Here is a 17,298-nt window from a genome sequence, read left to right as displayed (position 1 = left end):
ATGGCAAATAATCAATTTCGAATGTTAGCTATATGGGTGAACTCTTTCTCTTTCGTTCTCTGTGTTTTTGATGGTTGAGTTTTTGGGGTTTTTCGGATGTGGGATTTTGGTAAATATAAATGTGGGCGGAAAGATGAGAAATAACAAGAAAATAAGCGATGGTGGGCGGGGGTGGGAGGACAGAGGCAGGAGGAGGGTGTGGGGGTTGGATTTTCTGCAAATTAACTATTTCTTTGTTAGCTTTTATAAATGATGTCGTTGTCGTTGTTTTAGTTGTCACAGGGATGTAAGGATCTTTGTTTTTTTTAAACAAAAACAAAATTTGGTCCTTTTTCTTTATTATCATATAAGTTTTTTTTGCTTTAATTGTTGTCTGTCACAGATTTACCAAACATAGTACGGAGTTATCTTCTATTGGGAAAGGGTTTTGGAATAAAAGGCGTGTAATATAATTTGGGATAATAAAGCTTTGAAAATTATTGATTGCTTTAGGTTCAGTTGAACTAAGATCTTTGCCCGTAATTTTGAAAAACGATAAACAACATCTTTTACACGAACCATGGTTTGCTGAATATTTTAAGTGTAAATTTAAACCTCTTTGAATGAGTATGTTTTAAAAAAAGTTGTGATACTAAAATTTTGCCACTTATTTTGGAAAGAACGGCTTTTATCGTATAACTTAAACAACTTTCACGACATAAACTTAGTTTTACAAACAAAAATCAGAGTAACCTTTTATTAGGCAAAAAAATAACATTTGGAATGAGACTAATTCAAAAAAAGTTATGATCAATTAGTAGTTCCAAATTATATAAAATATTAACTTTATCGGATCGTTTAAACAACTCTTACAACATGATCTTACTTTCTAAATGAGATTGTTATAAACACCAAGTCTTATCAAAGTCGTATAATCTCAAGTTTCGTAACGGACTCAAACTAGTTCCATTGAGCTTAGGAGGAAGCCTCAAGCTTCACATGGTATCACAATGGACCATTAAACTGGCCTAAATGGACAACCACTTCAACCTAACTTAACCTATAATCCCAAAGCTATGTTACAATTTTTTGCAAAGAACGACTTTTATGGTATCGGTTGAACGACTTCAACAAGATGAGTCTAGTTTTACAAACAAAAATTAGAATTATCTGAAGAAAAAATTTTAAATAAGACTAATTTAAAAAAAAGAGGCTGGGATGCGACCCACACTGATAACTTCCCATCCTGTCTGTAAATTTGTTTTGCTTAAAAGGATTTTTAAAACGTTATGTGTTTGCTGCACAAAATTGATTTGGAGATAGTAATCTTATATCACGTTACAATATATAATATAAAATTTAATTCAAGTCTCTAGCAGCATTGGTTCATGAGATATTAAGGGTAAACCAAAATGTTCACCTTGTTCTTAAACTGCGATGGTAAAAAAGCTCTTCTGGTTCTTTAGCTATGGACGACAAAAAATACGTCACTAAGGTACATACACATCCGCTTACAGACATTTTTCTTAAAATCTTTCATTTCGACTCTAGGGACCTTAAACTTCGAGAAATGTCAAAATTTTATCGGATCGATTGAACGACATTAAACGAAAAAATTAGTTTCCTTAAATTCTAAGAACGTCTTCAGATTTCAGAAAATTATTTGTATAAGTTTACAAAATGTTAATGATAATGTTTTAACAAAGTTTTGGGAGTCTAAAAGTCCACATTTCTTGGAAAACAATTATTTTAGTTGTCAGAGTTACTAAAGCAACCCTATAACCTGAGAAGAAAATATATAAAAAAAAAGAATTGATTCATATAATTAACTTTTCCCTAAAGGATATGATATAAACCCCGTACATAGCATAGGTAGTTATATATACATACATATGTATGCATGTATTTGACTTTAACACTAACTCGTATAAAGCTGAATTTCTAATTTGGTATTCTCCTCGTGTTATTTTAGCTCTGCTGCGCCTATCCTATTAGGGATTTACTCGTTTAATTTTATTGTGTTTTTGGGGGGTTTCGTAGGTTCCTGAGATGATTTGTTAATTTATTTAGATATATTCTGGAATATATTTATGTACTGTACATTCATACATACATACATACATATATACAGGAATAAAATTTTGGTGGATTTATTTTATTTAAGAATAGAAAAGATAGTGTCTTTGAAAGTATTCGATTGTATTATAAGCAGATTCGTTTGTTTATTAAAGCACAGCAAAATAGAAAATAAGAACCTTGAAGCTTTTGCATGGTAAGCAAATGATTTTTATTTTCACAAAAAAAATATAGAAAATATAGGAGACGGAAGGAGTTGGTTAAATAAATAACTCACTCGGAATGAGCATATACCTGCGTATAATTATGTACATACGTTCAAATTTGTGCTTTTATGTACAATACCTTTTTGCACAAATAAATATAAAAAAGTCTACATGCACGAATGAGTTGCACATTATTGGCTTTGTTTACTAATGGTTGGAAAAAAGCCAAATCAATTGGTGGTGTGTTTAAATGTTCTGTGTCAAAGGTACCACACATCATTATAATTTTATTTTTTGTTTTTGTCAAAAGAAATAAAGTTGTTAGAGAATGTTCTTTTGTTAAAAATGAAAAAAAGTCTTTTCGACGTAACTTAATTTGATTGGATTTAATTTAAAGCAAAACCTAAATAAAAAATAAAGGGGATGACAGTATAAACCCAGAAAATATACGAGTACATGTACAGAATGGAATAAAAGTAGGGTCAGTTTTAAGAGTTGCGAATTATATTTTGTATTTTGTTATAAAAAGTTCCTAGAAATCGCTTCTTTGTTTTTTCCACTGAAGCTATTGCTGTTACACTTAGTAACAGTGTTTTTATAAAAAAATGTTTTTAGAAACTTTTCCAAAAAACATACATTTTGGATAACTTACTGCTTCTTAACAAACTTAAAGTTGACAAGTAAAGTTATTAATCATATAATTGCACATTGCTACACAAATGCACCTTTCTTATTGTTTGCAAACATTTTTTTTCTTGCTCAGAAAATAAAATATTGGGTAAACTGATGTATTTGTGTTTTATTGACTTTTAACTGTTAAAAATACAAAAAAAAATCTCGAATTTATATTTTTTTTCGAGATTTTTTTCTAGATAGAGTCTTTCGAGATTTTTGTTAATTCTGGATTTTTGTGGATGCGAGATTTTTGCGTTCTAGATAATTTTTTTTTATTTTCGAGATTTTCGGCATTCGAGATTTTTGGCATTCTAGATTTCGTCATGATCCCGTTTACTTACTGCCATGGCCATTTCAAATTTAATTTTGGTTCTTTGAAACTGCTTTTAAGTCTTAAAAAAATGTTCGTCCTTAGTTTTTTTTCCTATATCGAGCGAAAAATTACAAGTTAAAGTTTTAATAAAATCCGTCAATAATCACGCCCACTTTGTTTATATCAAAGTTTCTTGGAAACGGTTTTAAAGAAGTGAATTCATTTTTCAAAGTTTATCCTTGTAGGAGATCCAACGATTTGGATTGACATTTTTTGACTCATAAATGGATATACCTTACCTACATATTTAAGTTTCTATAAAATACAATACTTTTCATGATATTATTTAAATTTTATGTAGATTACATTTTTAAGCTTGAGAATATTAAAAACTTTCCCAGTAAGAGGTATAATTCTGAATATTTCTCTGTTTGAACATCCGTTAATCTAAAACCTGTCATAATATAAAATTTAATAAGACAAAACTACGAAATTTTTTAAACTGGGATGAAACGTCCTTCCAAAATGCATTAAAGCTATTAAATTTTGAAGGATTAAATTATTTTTTAGTCGCCTTAACAGTGACATCCTTTTTGTTTTTTCTTTAAATGACTTATTTTTGTATATTCAATACATTAATATATCTATGAATTTTACTTCAAAAATTGTTTTCTTAAATATCAAAATGAAAACTCTTACTGAAAATCATTGGTTTTTGGAGGCGTGCCTTCACGATTTTAAAGAAATTTAAAAAAAAAATAAGAAGAAGTTTTTCAAATCTTGCTTCTTTAACTTTTGCATTGTACATTGATACAATTAAAAAAAAAAAACGCTTTCAATAAAAAAGAAAAAGAAAAAAATAATTATTCAAATTTTTATAAAAATTCTCTCCCTTGAGTTTTCAAAAATATCGACATTTTTATGAATATTTTAAAATGCTCCTTTAGGTTTGCATTTTTGGAAAAATATAAAATTTCCGACTTGTTTGAAAGGTCTTTTTCTAAAGCTCAGTGCATATTTTAGAATCGATTTAAGCTTTTGGTGATTATTGAAATATAATGGTAACATTTGTTGGTTTTTTATGGAGCACTAATAGTTTGGAAATTTTGGAAAAAACAGTGGAGTAAATTATTAGAATTGTGAAATCTAGTTTTTAGTATCCAATTTTCTAAAAAATGTTTTCAAGTCACTTTTTTTAAGAGGTCAATCTTAAAATTATAATTTTTTTTGTCGGTTAAAATGATTCATTCAAAAACTAGAATAATGAAGCCGAGTTCATGCAATAGGGCTCAAAACTAAACTTTTTCTATATTTTGAGTTTTTGCCTTTTAATTTGTATGTTTGTGTATTTTAGTACAATATGGATATTTTCGACTTATATTTGAAGAAGCATGGAAATGGAAACAACAAATTCTTAATTTTGTATGCAAACTTAAACTTATATGTAAATCATATGTAATTTTATGCCATGCTAGCTCAATAAAAATTATTAAATTTTATTGAGTTTCCGTTTATAACCATACAAAATTAATATTTAGAAATTGGTATGTAAGCACTTTATAAAAAATTCAAGCATTCGACCACCATGCCTTTAATGTTAAGTTTAATATCCACGTAAGGCTTTGAAATTTTAATACCGTTCAGAAATTCTTAAATTAACTTTTTTTTAGGTTGTATATTTTTTTGTTGGTTAAAAAATATAAATCATAAAAATTAATGTAAATCAGTGTATATATATTTTTGTTAAAAGAAATATAATACGAGTTTTTGAAAGTTTAAGTTTTTGTTTTAAGCAAAAAAAACTTACAGTAATACCGATTTTTTTTATTTCATCGGCTTTACCGGTATCCGGCTGTAAAGAAGAAGAAGAAGAAAAAAAGAAAAAAAAATACTAAACTGTCATACCGATTTAATGGTATTTATATTAATGTTTAAGAAAAATGTTTTTATAATAATAAGGATTATTATAATATATTAGATACAATTATGTTGAAAACGATGCAATTAAATTTGAAAATAAAATGGTTGAAGTATAGTTTTTTTGTTTTGTTTAAAGTTATTTAGAAAAAAGTTTTGAGAATTAAGTAGAGAAGGTATAAAAAGATTAAAATAGAGAGAAGTGGTTGCATTTTCGGTGTTCTTGTAATTTTAACTAAGGGTTGTTTTGAATATAAAGTGAAATGTATATATATTGAAAAAGAGTTTATATATAGTTTTTAATGTAAAAAAAGCAATTACGAGTAGTGTAGAATGTTGAATTGTTTCTTAGAAATGTATTGATGTTATGTTATTATGTATTGTTGATTTTTATCATCAATTGTTTTTATTTAATGTTATGAAGATATTTGTAATGTTAAGCATGTTATGTGGTTATCACTTATTTTTTGAAAAATTGATTTGAGCATACATTTTTTTGTTAAACAAGCCACGAAATGAGAAACAATTATTACGTGATATTTTAACACCAATAAAACAGCTTTATTTTTCTTATCATCATACTGTTTTCAAAATATGTTTTAATATATTAGGAGTAAAGAGGCTCATATTAGCAATTTCTTTTTCCTGTAAGCACAAACAAAACGAAGCAGTTTTTCTTAAACTTCAAAACTAATCCGGAAACGTTAATATGCTTGCTGAGTGAAGAGATTAAAGATGTTGTAAATCAAAACAAAGCACAGTTTTAAAAAAAAAATATATAGCGGCATCAAAAAAAGTACAGACTGTTACAGGGATCTTCTTCTAAATGGTATTTCAAAAATGTTTTGATTGTTAAAATGGGTGTTATTCAAGGTTAAGTAACAAAAGCGTTTAAAAAAATATTAAACTATAAACAGTATTGAAAACTGATCTAAGGAACATTATTATCGAGCCCATATCGTTTAAACCATGTCATCATTTAAGAGAACTTGAAATTATAAAAAACTCACTTTTCGCTTATAAATTTTGAATGTAAGATTTGACTAAAAATGGTTTATTCGCTTATTCAATTAAAGAAATACATTTTAGTTATCTATTTTCTTAGATGAATTCGTCAAAATCCAAAAATTACACAGTTGTTTCTTGACGACAGTTTTCATTTAAAAATATTTACGCTTTGTTTTTAAAAAGTAATGAACTGAGCCAAAGTTTTGTGAGAGTAGAGGTCTTGAATATGGTGGTACTCTGAAAAGCTCATAACATTTTTCTTATTTTTGTTAGATATTATTATTAGAACAATTTGGAAAAAACGGAAGGGTTAGACAAAAAATGTCATTAAAAATGTATATCATTCCACATCCGGGTGGAGGGGCCAAAAAACAGAACCTTTTTATTTGATAGCACATTCATAGGGTTAACTTATGACCAGCCTTAGAAGTACGGGTATCGCGGTCAAATTTTCCAAGTAGGGCTATCAACAAAATTAAACCCGCAATTTAATCACAGGTTAGGTTAGGTTAAAGTGGTTTTCCATGATAGTAACGGACACACTTAGACCAGTTTAATGGCCCAATTTGATACCACATGAATCTTGAGGCTTCCTCCCAAGCTCAATGGAACCAGATTGAGTCCCTTATAAAACGTGAGAGGCTGATTATGCTGATATGACTTTGATCGTTTTTGAGCTAGAGCAGGTGAAGATCTGTTTCCTGTTCTTCCTCGTCCATACAGCTTCTGCAAAAGCCATTTGAGAATACGCCTAACCACGTGGCGTGCTTTCCTATTAGACAGTGTCTGGTTATGACACCTATTATCTAGCTTATATGCGATCTGCTTAGAGATAGCAGGCACATTGAACGCTTTAAATCTAGTGTTGGCCAGATGTTTTTCGTGACCAGACACGTGCTGATGTTGTTCCACCTGGTGTTTGATCTTCATAGCATCTTGCATCACCAACAGTTTAAATTTAGCGATTGGTATGCCAGTATGTGCCAAACGTGGTAGGATGTGCTGCACTGTACCGTTCCTGGCGAGTTCATCTGCCTTTCAGTTACCTGGAGTGTCTCTATGGGCTGGCACCCAGCAAAGAGGATTATTAAACTGCTGTGCCATCTCCATTATAGATGGTCGACAATTATGGACTGTTATAGAGTTTGTAGAGACAGAGTCCAGAGATTTTATAGCGGCCTGACTATCTGAGAAACGTTGGACTTTATTTAATTTGTTGAGGTTTATAGCTTTCCCTAAAGCAGTCCACCATGCTGCCACACCGTACAATAAAATCTATCTGAATATGTGTATAGCCAATACATGATTCTGGGTTGTAAGCTGCATTTATTATTATAGTTTTTTTTGCCAGAAAAGAGAGCTAAGAGAGCTTTTTTTTATCTAAAACAAGACCCAGGTATTAAGCCTAGTCTGAGAATAAGAATGGGAAGTATAAGTCTGTCTGAGGCATTTTGTAAGACTTCTTTTAAGGTGTTAGGATGCTTTCCTTAAACTGCTATATCAACATCGTCCGCATGGGCGATCACTTTGAACGTTCCGCATTCAGAACAGTGGAATTTCATTTACCACTAGGTTCCAGAGGAGAGCGGTTAGAACACCACATTGCGGTGTCCCTCTACTTTAAGTACTAGACCTGCAACTCTCATTTTAAGGAAAACATAAAATTTGGACTGCTGTTAAATAAAAACGAAGTAATATATAGAATAATCGATTCTAAAAAAAATATTTGTGTGTTTTTGATTAATCAAAACTTTTCAGAAGTTATACCCACTCAGAAGAAAACATTATTTTTTAAAATGGCACCATTCCTTTTTTAACACTTCACTTAGTTTTTCTGAATATATAATAATTTATTCCTTTTCTTGATTAAGTGCGTCACATTTAAATATTTTGAACACTTTTTTCCAATTCATTTTATAAAATATACGGAAAATGTAACAAAGGCAGACCCTCATAAGCTACAATGTGAACTCACAACATTTTTGAATGAAAATTTGGGTAAAACTTTGTTTCGACCTTCATAGTTTAAAAGACATTAGGATAAAGTATGAACAACAAAGGTTCTTCGAGAAACTTAATTTTCGAAAAATCAAATATTTAAGTTCTTCGCTTTTTATTTTAAACGATATTTAATTATATTTTATCTGCGTTCTTCGGTGAGGAGTATTTCAATTCCAGAGCTCAGTAACGATATATTTCCACTTAAAATACAGGCATTTGGGTGTTTGATATTTTCAAAGTTCTGTGTTTTTCGTAAACATACAGGAAACATTTTGGAATACGCTAAAAAAATATGTAAAACTAAATATTAAAAATGATAATAGCATTTAAAAAACATGAATACTGTCCCACTTCTAAAAGATTTTGATCAAAAAGCTCCCTTTACCAACTCTTTTCGCTAAATACCGTTTACGACAAGTCTAAAGGGTGAATGTTTCTATCTCAATCAGGTTTCAAAAACTTAAACAAAACAAAGACAACAAAAGTGACAGAGGCCCTCATTTTAATTCCCAAAACGAAAAGAGTTTTCCACGAATTAATTCGAATTTACTTTTAAAATACCAAAATACATATATATAAATATCTCTTGTCTATATACTACACAATATCTACAAAATTTCACTGTAAAAACAAAAAGCTGAGTTAAAGCAAAGGCTAATTAAGTTTCTCTCCTATATTAAAGTAAGTCCTTTATAATATAATCAGCGGGTTACTTTGTGACATTAAAAAACAAAAAAATAAAGGAAATTCAAAATTCAATCGCGTCTCAAGTTTATTTTCTTTATACTAAATTCTAACCCCCTTAGAGATTGAATAAATTTATTTCAGTTCAGAATATTTCTTTTTTTGTTGTTGTTTTGTTTTGCTTTCCTTATTTTTTGTTTTAAAAGTTTTAATATTAATTTCTCCACTACACATACATATACCAAAAAAAAAAAAACACACACATATAAAAAAGCCAACCAACCAGCTTATAGCAAAAAGTAAAAGAAAAATTCATATAAGCTCGAATAAATTTATTAAATTAGAAACTTTGTGTCACAATAGCGATGGCATAAAATAAGCGAACTCATTATAAGAGTTAGAAAAAGTTTTTTTCGTTTTCTTTTTGTTTTGTCTCAATTTTCTTTGGAAGAAAAAAAAAACTTTTTGTTTTGTGAGTTTTTCGGCGTCTTTTTAGAGTTGGTAAATGGGGTAAATGGAAAGAGGACGAATTCAGGATATGATGGAGTTGGACGAGCAAAAGGACGATCAGAAGAAGAGACGAGGTATTGGCCTTAACTGCATTGGAAAAGAAGAAGTTCAGTCTTATTTTTATTTTTTTGAAGAGGGATGAAATGTGACAAAAAGTTGAAACAAATTATTCAACTATGTACACAAACCCACCTAACATCATACACCAAAAAGAGTTTTGAGGTAAGTATAGGAGCTTCAGGATAGTTTAACAGGTTCCTCGATGTATAGACCTACATATGTATATTTTGGATCAAATAACTTGGATAAAGGAAAAGTCTGATAAAAAAAGAAAACATTCGAATTTAAGATGGAAAACAATAAACGTCTTACTCTTTAAGTGAATGCAGAAGGGTATTATAGGAGTTTTAAGGATTTTTTTCTTTTCTATTTCTTGCAAGAACGTTTCAAGATTCATTATTTTATGTGCAGCATATAGCTGGGGATAATCCATGTCAGTAAAGTCTCACACTTTAAGCAAACACTGTTGTAAGCCTTCCTATTTTGCCATTAAAAAAAGAGTTACTTAACCTACCTAAGGTGTACTTACTTACATAGAAGTATGTGCATTATAGCTAGGTCTATTGTAATTAGATAAATAAAGTGTACTGAATGTTTTGCAACATAAGCCATTGTGTGTATTTTATATTTTTGTGTTTTTAATTACTATAAAACATTATTTTGTATAAGCTTTTGTGTTGTGAGAAATTAGTATACGTCTTTTGTTTGCCTGGAAATTTTTAATTAAATAACTGGCAATTTAAAATAAAAATTATTTTTTGTTTGTTTCATTGTTGTAAAGTTACATTATATTAATAAAAGTACCTACCTACGTTGAAACAATTGCATTTTAGATGTCAGTCGTTTCATTATAAAATGTCAATGGACATTATGCTCTTATAGTTAATTTTGTTTTAAGAGGAAATGAGGGAAAGACTGTGACATATTTTTTGAACCTATGAGTAGGTTCATTATATACAAAAATATACCATTGTTGAATTTTGATATTTTGTTATAATAAGTTGTGTAGTTTGTTTTTATTCACTAAACATGAATCTTTTGAGAAGTATAGTTGAATGCATTATTCAAGTAGGACATACTTCCACAGTGAAATTCAATTGCTTAATTCATAAATTATATAATGTAGTTTTTTTTGAAATAAACAAAAATGTAAAATGCTAGGGTAATATGGTTTTTCAGGAAAGCTTTAGTAAATTTTTAGAAAGCCATTTAAATAACTTAACTGTGGTACATTCATTGTGGTTAAGTTGCCAAGAATAGAATTTGATTTCATTAGAAAATTATTTCTATAGAAATTTGCAAAAGCATCCTCCATTATTCTACCTTGTTTATTTCTTTTGTTTATAAGTAAATTTTACTAGAATAGTAGCAAAAATATTTGGTTTTACTTAGGGTGATAGAATTCTCAAACATCCCCTTTTTTTAAGTAAGTCTTTGTTTATTCGATAAACATGTAGGGTGTGCATTTGTTGACCCGTTTGTCCTTATGAGCTTTCAAGTTGATTTATTACACGGGTCAACAATCCAAATGTGCCTAAGAAGTGACAATGCAGTTTTGATAGGATTTTTAATACTCATTTAAGGAAAAACATTTTATTCTAAAAACGTTTGTTTTTGAAACCAAGAAGGAATTTTTCAGTACGTTTTTCCGCTGACAAAATCAATAAAAATAAAAAAGGATGGGATGCCACCCACACTGATGACTTCTAATCCTGTCTGTCGATTTGTCTTGCTTTGTTTGTAGGCTTAAGTGTTTTGTTAAAAAAGTAAAACGAGATTTTTAGTCGTTAACCGATTTTTACAAATTTTAGTAGCATTTCTTAAACGTTTTTATTTCTTATACAAACAATTAAAAATTGGATGAATGAAATTAATTTGAGTCAAAACCTTCTATTGACGTGATAATGAGAACCGAACATCATTTTTAGCAAATGTTCGTACTGTTTTTTTGTATATTTTAATTTTTTATGAAAAAAAGACTGCTAGATTTTTATAAAGAAAATACCATATGTTGAAAACAATATTTTTTATAAAATAAAATTTATTTAAAGCCTACATCTTAAATGTTTGAAAAGATATTTGAGTCGAAAATCTAGTATTACCATCTTTTATTAATTTTTTTAGGTTTTTATTATTTGTAAAAAAACCTGTCCACTTGATTTTTCTCAAAATTTTATCGAATGTTGAAAACAATATTTCTTATAAAATAAAATAAATTGGAAGCCATAATCTCAAATTTTTGAAAAGATATTTGAATCGAAATCAAATTTGACTAATGTTTTTATTTTGTACAAAAAAAAACTATCCATTCGATTTTTTCAAAATTTTACCAAATGTTAAAAACGTTATTTTTTGTTGCACAAAATTATTTTGGAGATAAAATAATTTTTTTTTTCGTAAAATTTTCGACGTAAGAAATTTAGTTTTAGGTTTTTTGATTTAAAAAAACAGTTGATTGGATTTTTTCAAAAAAATGTAATACAATTAAATTAAGTTTAATTCAAGTCTCTGTCGTTTTTGGTTCGTGAGATATTAAGGGTAAACCAAATTTATCACTTTTTTTAAACTGCAATGGTAAAAAACCACCCTTGAATTTTCTTGAGAGCCCTTTCTGCTTCTTTCTGCAAAATTATCTTTTTAACGAAATTTATTTGAGGTCGAGGTTCTTGAGCTGTGGAAGACGAACAAACGTCACGAAGGTACGGAAGTACGAATGTACGTACACACGCTCGGATAGACATCTTTCTAAAAAACTTTTATTTCGACTCTAAGGACCTTGAAACGTCGAGAAATGTCAACATTTTCAATTTTTTCAAATCGGACTCATTACAATAACTTCCTATTGGAAGTTAATAATATAATTATTTAAACCGATTTGGAGGGTTCCTTTTTTTAACAAAGTCATCTCAATACTAGGATAGTTAAGAAAACATATTAATGAATTGTGAGCGTTTTGTTTTTTGAAAACTACCTTGAACCATTCCGGAACAGAAAAATTCTTAAAAATATTACTCAAAGCGGTCAACCAAACTCTTACTTCTTTTTGAGTTAAAAAACTAAAAGATTTACTACTGGGAATACAATACCACACGGATATTGGAATACTGCCGATAAAGTCTAAAAAACTGTAAGGCTAGAAATTTTAAACTATTTCTGTTTCAATAATTTTTTACTTGCGACATATAGGAACTATATGGCAAGTTTTGCATTCGTGCAAAATTTCGAACTCGAGATTTTAATCAAACATGATATTACAATGGTAGAGAAGTCAAGTTTAGGTTTTGAGCAGTTTTGCGTTAGGCGTTTTTTTCATTTTTTTTTAAAGATCAAAACAAACAGTGGCCCCATACATTTTTTTTGGTCAAAAAACGAAAATTAAAATTTTCTGAAAAACAAACCGATAGATTTTTTTGTATGTTTTCTCTAAAATTTTATTTTTTAACCTGGTTTCTTTTAATTAGAAATCATGTTTTTGTATTGCTCAGGAAAGGTACCGCTTATAGAACCTTTATTTTGTTATTTAATTTTCTCAGCAACTTATGAACTGATTTCAATCATATTTTTTCTGAATAAGCTCTTATATTGCCTTAACAATATTTAATTATCGAAAATGCAATTTTTGTTGTTTGAATTTTTAATAAAATATTGAGTTTTTAATTTTTTAAAATTCTGTATCTCAAAAACGGGTCAACATTATTTTACGAAGTTCGAATATAAAGCGTATATTTACAATCACTAAACAACTGCATACCAAAAATGTTTTTAGAACAAAATTGAAAAATTTTATACATACAAAATTAATTTAAAAAAAACCGCTCTAACGATTTAAAAAAAAAAAATAAAAATCAAGGGTTTTTGATTTATAAAACGGCATTAAAATTTTTGAAGACAAACTTATTTTTCGGGTAAAATTGTATGGATGTTACTTACAACCTCTACAACTATTGCTTACGTGTCACTTCATAACTTAAATCCAAAACGCTTAAGAGCCTGACTGTAAACAACACATGAATAGCAATTTCTTGTACTTATTCGTATGCTTGTTTCTTTTAAAATTTCACGAATAAAATAAACTGAACGTAATAACTCCATGCTTGTGCTGAAAACTTGTAGAAAAAAGGAAATATGATCACATTGTAGTAAGTACCTACTAACAACATTCCTTCATTATCATCATAAACATGGCCAATGAAATGTATTATCATCATAAACATGGCCAATGAACTATTCTTTTGTTTTAGATGCCTGTCTAACTACACAACCAATAGACGATTGCCTTACAATTTAAACATACATGTTCTTCCTCTTTCCAATCTTCAGATAATTTACTTTCTATCCTGGTCCTTCTTATATGAAATTAAAATAAAGCTATCCAAAGGAAAAAGCTTTGAACGAATTAGTGGAATACACAAACAATTGTTTTCGTTAAGTATGCTTTCAAGTATTTTTTATTTCCGGGATGAGTTATCCTAAGATGAGTTGCGTCTTGGGATGAATCACAGGTTTTTTGACCAATCAGATGGCATTTATATCTTCGAAGACAAACTTATTTTACAGGTATATTTTTAAATCTTATATAGGTACTTTTTTTTCAGGGATTTTGAAATGTTTCTATCATTTTTGAGTAAACAAAATAGAAAAATCTTAAAATAACCCCAGGCTTATTTTAAAAATGATTTTCTGTGACTTATGTTACTATTTATTTTAGAAGATTGTTGAAGGCTATACTATTCAGAAAAGGAGTTGTTAAGGTTATTTAAATACAGAAACCTAACTTCTCTTAAGTTACTAATGTAATAAAAATTGGACCTGATGTAATAATTATCTTAGGCTTGGATTCTTTTCGATAGAAAAGTCTTGTGAAGGGGGTGTACTCTGTCGGGTAAAACTCACAGAAGCAAAGAGAAACAAACTCGACAAGTTCATTGTAAGAAACCTCATGATGATACGTATATTGAATATCACGGCTTCTGATTTTCGGGGCACGCATCTTAATAGCTTCGCGATTGGCATTTCTTCCTTTTGAAAGGAAGCCAAAATCCATTTCAATTTTTCGAGCTTAGGGTTCGTGAAAAAAGAACTCGAAATCTTGTTCAGTTGCTTAAAAAATAATGCCAACAATAGTTTTAAGTAATTCTGCAGTGTTTATTTTTTGCGGCTTCCTAATTATTGTCAATATTCAATAATTTTTAATGATTTTTTTAATTTTGTGGTGACTTATCCATTACGATTTTTAAACAGAATAATAACACAAAAGTTAGAGACATTAACCTAGTAATTTAATCTTTAAGCTATTTATTGAAATTTTTCACTCGAAAAGCCATCCAAATAAATATTAGTTATTAATTGCGTCGCGTAATGTACCATTGACTTTTAAGAACATTTAATTAAAGTTACTATAATTTTTGTGGAAAAAACTCTAGAAATATTATATTTATACTTAGTTTTAAAAATGGCAATTGGATTTTTCTAAACTGGGCACATTATTTTAAACCGTCAAATTATTTATACTTAGTTTCTGGCTTTAAGTAGTCGATTAGAATACAAATTGGTTTTTTTTGAAAATAAGACCTTCATATTGTTCTTCAAGCTACTCGTTTTAAGTCAAGTTTGATAGCTTAGATTATATTGCCATAATTTAAAAATTTTGTAATACTTTGTTTGTAACCTATTTTTTTTATAAAAACATGTCATCTTATAAAAGAAACAAGTTTTATTTGTTAGCATTCTCATAGTTTAGCTTTTTTTATCAAAACATAGTTTTGTATTACAATTCTTTCAAAACACATATGTATTTGAAGATAAGACCGAAATTGCTGGTTAATTACAAACCAATTTAATTATTATTTTTCGAAGAAAAAGTTGAAACATTAATGTTTCTAAGATACTTAAATGTCGCACATATTAAAATACAATCGCCCTTAAACACCATAAAAACGTTGACCGCTCAACTCAAGTCTTCGCATCATTATTAGCAACATAAAATGATGATGATATTTTTCAAAATTATTGTTTTTAACGAAAATATGAATACTGTCGATATATTTTATTTTAAATAATATTGCTTTTGTTTTTATTTTTTCTCCTTAGAAATTAAAGCAAATGAAATATGCGTGTGATTGAAAAATACTTAATTGAAAAAAGTAGGTTAATTTTTTCGTTTTCTGCCTTAAATTTTTCCAATTAAGTATTTTTCTTTTTGTTGATTTTTTGAAATTTTATGAAATAAAATGGGATAATAAATACATTTGTTAAATTTATTATAGTTTTTTTTTTTGCAAAAATTAATGCTCTGAAAAAATGCAAAAATGCATTAAATCTAATGAATTTGATTAAATATTTTATAAAATGTTAAAAAGGTAAATGAAAGGGGGTTTTTGGGGATAATTAACACGAATCATTCAATAGGGGGCGACAACAACACAAGAACTACCGAAAATATTTCATTTTGGCTATTAATTATTTATTTTCTATTTTTTTTTAATCAATTGATTTTCAAAATTTACTTTGTTTTTGTAATCTCAATTAAGTCGATTTAAGTATTTCATTTTGCCAATTCAACAATAATCATATTTTGTTAACTATAGTGTGGAAAATTAGGGAACAGAAAGTAAAAACAAATCCAATTTTTATAAAATTATTGTTAAAGTTAAATGACATTGAACCAAGCTCGAAAATAATTGAAATGGAAATTAAAAAAATTGTTTAAAACAACAAAACAAAATAAATTGAAACTATATGACATTTAAAAGAAAATATCTAATGAAACTATAAAATTATAAAGAAATTTACAAACAAAAAGTGTCATAAACAAAAAAAAATATTTTTTTTTGAAAATTTAGAAAATAATATTAAATAAATTTTGTGTTTTATTTAATTTTTTTTCTTGTTTTTTTTTTTTTGAATTTGTTTTGTCATCTTTTTCTTTTTACCATGATTACAGCGCCGCCCGCTATTATAACACGGGCCGTATGGGAGACTTGTCCCTCACCATTGCGTGCAATGCAGGTGTACTCTCCGATGTCCTCGTGTCTGATGGTGGAGATCCGTAACTCGGTACCATCATTAAAGATGCCAACAGTAGAGGATGGATCAACGGGATTAGCATCTTTGTACCATAGAATTTCGGGTGTTGGTGTGCCATCGGCTTGGCAATTAAGAATAATTGAATCCCCTGTAAAAATACAAATTAATTTTTTTTTTATTATTTATTGATAAATGTTCCGTTATTTTTTTATTTATTTTCAATTTTAAAAATTTGGTAGAAAAGAGTTTTAAATTTTCTAACCACCTGAACTTAAACTTATACAAAATCCTCATATCCCAAATTACAAAATTGTAATTGTAATTGAGCCTTTTTCACTTTTCAACATCCATAAAATAATACAATTGAAGTCTAATAGAACATTTATAGTAATTTTTTGTAACTATTAATGTAGAACAAACAATAGAATTATGTGTATAAATAATTCCTTGACGCTGTCGTCCTTTCTAGATATTGCTTTAGATCTTAAAGTCCTTGTGCGGTTTCACTTGTCTTATTTGACAACAAAATATGCATGTTTTTTCCTAAAAATAACCACAAAGAGAGAAATAAAAAAAGGAAGACAGCCTCCATGTTGTGACTTCTTTAACCTCCTGAAATAACATTATTATACCAGGGTTCCTTGCAAAGAATAAAAAGAACAAAACAAGACAAGACAGAAAACCAACACTCTTTGCGCTAACCTTAACAAAAGAAAAATGTTACAACAACAATAAGCACAAAAAACACCACTGAAGATGTCTGCGTGTACATCGCGCGGCGACTATAGTCATATAGTGTTGAATCCTTTCTAGGATAATGATTAAGCCACCATCATAGTGTAA

At 28.5% G+C, this 17,298-nt stretch overlaps 1 protein-coding gene across 15 annotated transcripts in view; it reads right to left on the bottom strand.

Annotated features, from left to right (window-relative positions):
- Positions 1 to 17,298, bottom strand: part of LOC129951674 (protein turtle) — a 156,637-nt gene that overhangs the window by 44,986 nt on the left and 94,353 nt on the right. For 9 of the 15 annotated variants that reach the window (XM_056063934.1, XM_056063930.1, XM_056063925.1 and 6 more), the window contains exons 6-7: positions 16,362 to 16,603; positions 5,057 to 5,101 (exon numbers count right to left, since the gene is read on the bottom strand). In XM_056063934.1, coding sequence (XP_055919909.1) covers positions 5,057 to 5,101; positions 16,362 to 16,603 — 287 coding nt within the window. The remainder of the gene's footprint in view (positions 1 to 5,056; positions 5,102 to 16,361; positions 16,604 to 17,298) is intronic. The other 6 variants (XR_008782214.1, XM_056063938.1, XM_056063939.1 and 3 more) reach the window with 1 other exon arrangement.

This window comes from Eupeodes corollae, chromosome 3 (genome assembly GCF_945859685.1).
Source record: "Eupeodes corollae chromosome 3, idEupCoro1.1, whole genome shotgun sequence".
Lineage (NCBI taxonomy): Eukaryota > Metazoa > Arthropoda > Insecta > Diptera > Syrphidae > Eupeodes > Eupeodes corollae.
The sequence above is the reverse complement of the archived record's forward strand: the minus strand, read 5'-3'. Positions and strand labels throughout refer to the sequence as shown.